Source organism: Carassius auratus, unplaced genomic scaffold, assembly GCF_003368295.1.
Source record: "Carassius auratus strain Wakin unplaced genomic scaffold, ASM336829v1 scaf_tig00018097, whole genome shotgun sequence".
Lineage (NCBI taxonomy): Eukaryota > Metazoa > Chordata > Actinopteri > Cypriniformes > Cyprinidae > Carassius > Carassius auratus.
This window is the reverse complement of record NW_020524849.1, coordinates 1-4,781: the sequence shown is the minus strand read 5'-3', so window position 1 is coordinate 4,781 and position 4,781 is coordinate 1. Positions and strand designations below refer to the sequence as shown.

Sequence of the window (4,781 nt, the reverse complement as noted above, 5' to 3'; positions counted from 1 at the left end):
TCAAGTCTCTATTTTGGGCCGACCCTAATTGGACCCGCCTCCCTGTCTAACTGTCTGCATCAGTTAGCCAAAATTCTTAGAGACGGCATAGCCGTACGATAGCTCGTTAACCAGAGAACGAACTTGCATTGGCCTCTTTGTGTGTGTGTTGTGCTTCTCTTGTCCGCAGTGAGCCAAGATGTCGCGTGCATCCAGTCCCGCAGTCCCTTGGGATCAGCTAGCGACATGGCTGGAGACGATGACGACCTCCTTCCTGCCAAAGGACACCAGTGACCTGCAGCACTTGAGCCAGGGACAACTGGATACTGAGATGGACCAGCTGATGGCGAACGATCCAACGCAGAGTTACACCCACAAAGAACTTGCCAGGATCACAGGGACCCTAGCTCACCTCCTCATCGCCCAGGCAAGGATCAGCGAAAGGAGCAACCACGACTTGGAGCAGGAAGCCGCGGCTCTGAGACTTTGAGTGGAGGAAGCCCTACAGCATCAGGCCCACACCCAGAGTCGTCTAGATAAGCTACTTCTCGAGACCCAAGACCAGCACGAGAAAGAGAACGCTACAGATCCAGAACTACAGAAAGAAGTGGAAAGACTTCAAAATGCCCTGGAGAATCTTCATCTGGACACAGACCAAAGAGAACATTTGGAGAGAGAAACCCGAGAGAGACTCGAGGCAAAGCTCCGACAAGGTGACGCTCTCCTTGAAAGGGCTGAAATCGAACTGAAAGAAAGAGATGCTAAAGTGAAGGCCTATGAAAATCACCTGGAAATGGCCCGAGCTGAAATCCACGACCTTACACAGCGTAAAGACTCTCTAATAGATGAACTTGACATGGTTCACAGAGAACTGAAACATTCTTATAGCCTGCAACGTGAACAGAAAGAGGAAACACACTCCACAGAGTTTCCCCTGGCCAGTGAACCCCAGCGTGTCAGCCAAGAACTTCGAGCTGGAAAAGGGGGTGAAAGCCTGCTTTTCAAAATGTCACCACAGGGGTTCGCCTCCACGAACCCCTGTCAGCAGTGGGGGAAGGAAAACCCTTCCAGAAAGTCCGGGTCACCAGCCACGGACACATAACTCCAAAAGAACTGGACAAGCTAGCTAGAAACATCCCTACGTTCAACCCAGATCCTGCAGGAGGCCACGACATTCACGCTTATTTACAAGATATAGACTTTCACTTGCAAACTGTCACCAACGTAACCACTTGGGACAAATTGTACCTGCTCAGAATTACGTCCAGTCGTGAGGTACGCAGTTTCTTAGACCGTCAACCAGAGACTGTCAAAATGGACTACCAGCAACTGCGAAAAGCTTTGGTGCGTGAATTCTCTGATCCAGAATCAGACCAAGGGCTAGTAACCGCAATGGACCTCAAGCAAGGTCGACTTGAAACCCCACCAAATTTCTACAACCGACTGCGACGTGCCTACTTCGGAGCAAGGAATGAACCAGGCATGGAGGAAGACGTCAACTTCCGAACTTTGTTTCTGCGAAACCTCCATCCTACTGTCAGCCACCATTTGGGAGTGTTAGCGTGCCCGCGTAGCATGTCAACGCAACAATTACGTGATTTAGCACATAAGGCGTACACCAAACAAAAGACTGTGTCAGAAAAGACTGTAAAGCACCCAACTATTTGCTCTGTCTCTGAGTCCCATTCAGAGTTGACCCTAGAGGGCGCCCAACAGCACCCCAGTTATACACCCATCAACCGAGAGTCAAGACCGTTCCAAGCCAGCAGAGGGCAGCGCGGTCGCGGTGGTGGTGCCCGTCCGAAGCACCAGAACGACCGCTCTGGAATATCCTGGGACCGGCCTCGCCCCTCCCATAACCAAAAGGGGGGGGCCACCTGGGAAGCCGGCCGGCGACCCAGAACTAGCCAACCTCCAGCCTCCAGAACACCAAGCCCAGGGAGGCGGGAGGGCGAACACTCTCGACGTGATACTTGGAAACTCAAGGCTGAGCCCACATCTAAAAAGGAAAGTGCAGCCACATCCGAAGCTGCAGAACTTCTGAGAATACTGAGAGAGTTCCTTCAACAGAAACCTCACAAGGAGGACAAGAAGGATAAACCAGACACCGCATGACTAAACCTTATGCCTGAAACCAGCACCACTCCCAACGTCTCCACAACTGAACCAAGCACACAGAACACTGTTTGTCAACCACGAACTATTGAACTAGCTGTTGCCTCATCAAACAATAGCAACACCCACTCAGTCCAGCTGACGTCTGCACCTCCTGACCAAGAAAGCATCATTCCACACACTGAGGTGCCAGAAAGTGCTGTTTTGGTTATCTGTACCCACAACGAAACACACAAAACATACCCTAACTGCTTATCGATCAACACACAAGCCCCAACACCAAAACTCCTGGGGAACCTGATCGAGAAGGGAGTGGCTCGGAAACTCTACCTAACCATCACTTTAGAAAAGGAAATGAGACTCGAAGCCCTTGTGGACACAGGGTCAGACCTCACGTTGATTTCGGCTCAACTATTTAATAAGCTCAAATTTGAAGCTCAGAGACAGAATCGAACTCTAAATTTTCACACTTGCAAGCTGAATGTGCAGTCATACAGCCAAAATGACATCCAGCTCAGAAATTTAGCTCCCATCCACCTGACGATCGGACCTATGAGCCTAGTACATCCTATTTATGTCTCACCAATGAACAATTATTCATTTCTCATCGGGAAAGACCTGCTTGATCGCTTTGAGCCTTTACTAGATTTCAAACAGCTGAAAGTCTGGGCTCAAGTGCGAGAACCTCTTCCCCTCCAACCACACAGGTCGCCGGTGCCAGACGGTCAGGTCACAGAGGTCACGAGAATTCCCACAGAGCCAGACTGTCGGGTCACAGAGGTCACGGGAACCCCAGCAGCCAGCCATAGGTATCCAGCCTCAACAACAAACCAAGGCTCAAGTTCGATCCTCTGTACCTTCAAGGCCACTAAAGACTCTGATACCTACTGCCCCAAGGTCAAAACCGAACTGCAGCTGCATGATATAACAACAACGGACAGTATTCTGGCCATATGGGCAGACAACTCAGCCATTAGTCTGTCACTGTACAATGCAATCACTGAGAAGACACCTGACCTCCCTTATGCCAGCAAGCGCACTCGTTTCCCTTTGAACTCACACCCATCCTCAATGGTGTCTGCTAGAGGAATCTGCGCTTTGCATGTGAAATGGAATTATCGGTGCCTGACTCATTATTTCCTGGTCCTTCCGGACCTGCCACACAATGTTTACATTGGAGCAGACCTCTTGATTCGCCTCAAGGCTCATGTGGACACCTTTAATGAAGTTGTATGGGCCCCATTGACTTTGCAGCCACACGTTTCCATCAACCATGACAACCTCATATCAGGGCAGACCATCCCAGAAGTCTGCTCTTTAGTCAACGAACAGGAAACGGTGTACCAGCTTACACCAAAGGGGTCGCTATTCGGCTCAACATGCGATGGGGTCAAACCTTAAACCACACGCTGGGTTTCTTCCAACCCTCACCTGAATGTGTGGAACTTGGACTCACACTGGAAGCCACACCCCTCACTGAAGTGTCATCTCGTGTAGTCTACATCCTGTTCAACAACTGCACGGCAACTGACATCAACATTCCCAGGGCCTACCGGCTGGGATGGCTAGTAAGCCATGACTTTCATGATTTTGAACTTGTACTACCTGTCATTGGTCCCATTCCACCCGCACTGATACCCGAAGGGAGTACAGACAGTACATTGTTCACTGCACCCTTCAAACTCATTGCCATCACATCTGTTATGTCGGTGCCTAAAGACCAAGTGTGCAGAACGGAGCTGACCGAGGACGAACACCTCACAATATACACAGTCTCCCACAAGAACGTCGGTGAGGCTCATGAACCTACTACACCTCTCAATGCCAACCCGACTGATGACACACCGATGGAGGAGCCTTACCCAGGTTTTGAATCTCAAGTGCAGCAAATTCTACAAGACGCTAATGCACTTCAAAGCGATACGGATCGTCAAGGACTCAGACAAGTTCTGTATAAGTTCAAAGAATCCTTTGCCAAAGACTCTCTAGACTGTGGTCTCATCAACCTCCACACGGTGCGCATCCCTACGCACCCTGATGCTCCTCCTACTTTTGTCAGACAGTACAAGATTCCCATCGCCTCACACGAACCAGTGCAGGAGATCATCGAATCTATGCTTGAAAAAGGGGTCATCCCGTCCATTGCAACAGCACCTACTCAGCCCCCCATCTGGCCCGTCCTCAAACTAACGGCAAATGGGCGACCCACCATTGACTACAGGGAAACTGAATAAACAGGTGCCGCTGTCACGATGGCCCATGACCCAGCTAGAACAAGAACTACCCCGAATCAGAGGAGCCACAATCTTCTCTACACTTGATGTGGCCTCTGGATTCTGGACCATTCCGGTGCACCCGGAAGACCAACACAAGTTGGCATTCACATTTGGCAACAGACAGTTCACCTTCAACAGGTGTCCGTTCGGCTACGCCAACTCACCAGCTGAATTCAACATCTTTCTGAACAAAGCCTGCCCAGACGCTAGAATGAGAGGCAACCTGATCTATGTAGACGATGTTCTCATGAAGAGCACAACGTGGCGACCACCTGAAAGAAATAGACTATGTTTTGAACCAACTATCCACCGCCGAGCCAAGATCGCCCTCCACAAAGACAGTGGTGCCGAACTAAGGTTAACTACGTGGGCCTGCTCATCGAATCCAAGGCATTGAACCTCAGTCAAACG

The 4,781-nt window shown here is 50.3% G+C and overlaps 1 protein-coding gene across 1 annotated transcript; it reads left to right on the top strand.

Moving 5' to 3' along the window:
- Positions 1-238: 238 nt before the first annotated feature.
- Positions 239-2,610, top strand: LOC113075945 (uncharacterized). Its single transcript, XM_026248594.1, has 3 exons — positions 239-406; positions 506-875; positions 998-2,610. The coding sequence occupies exons 1-3, from the start codon at positions 239-241 to the stop codon at positions 2,092-2,094; spliced, it is 1,635 nt and encodes a 544-aa protein (XP_026104379.1). The 3' UTR covers positions 2,095-2,610.
- Positions 2,611-4,781: the final 2,171 nt, after the last annotated feature.

Bases quoted from the DNA above. Each gene is read 5' to 3' on its own strand.
- LOC113075945 (XM_026248594.1), top strand. From the start codon at position 239: ATGACGACCTCCTTCCTGCCAAAGGACACCAGTGACCTGCAGCACTTG. The intron at 407-505 runs GCAAGGATCAGC...GCCCACACCCAG, and splicing joins CTCACCTCCTCATCGCCCAG to AGTCGTCTAGATAAGCTACT. The intron at 876-997 runs GTGAACAGAAAG...ATGTCACCACAG, and splicing joins ACATTCTTATAGCCTGCAAC to GGGTTCGCCTCCACGAACCC.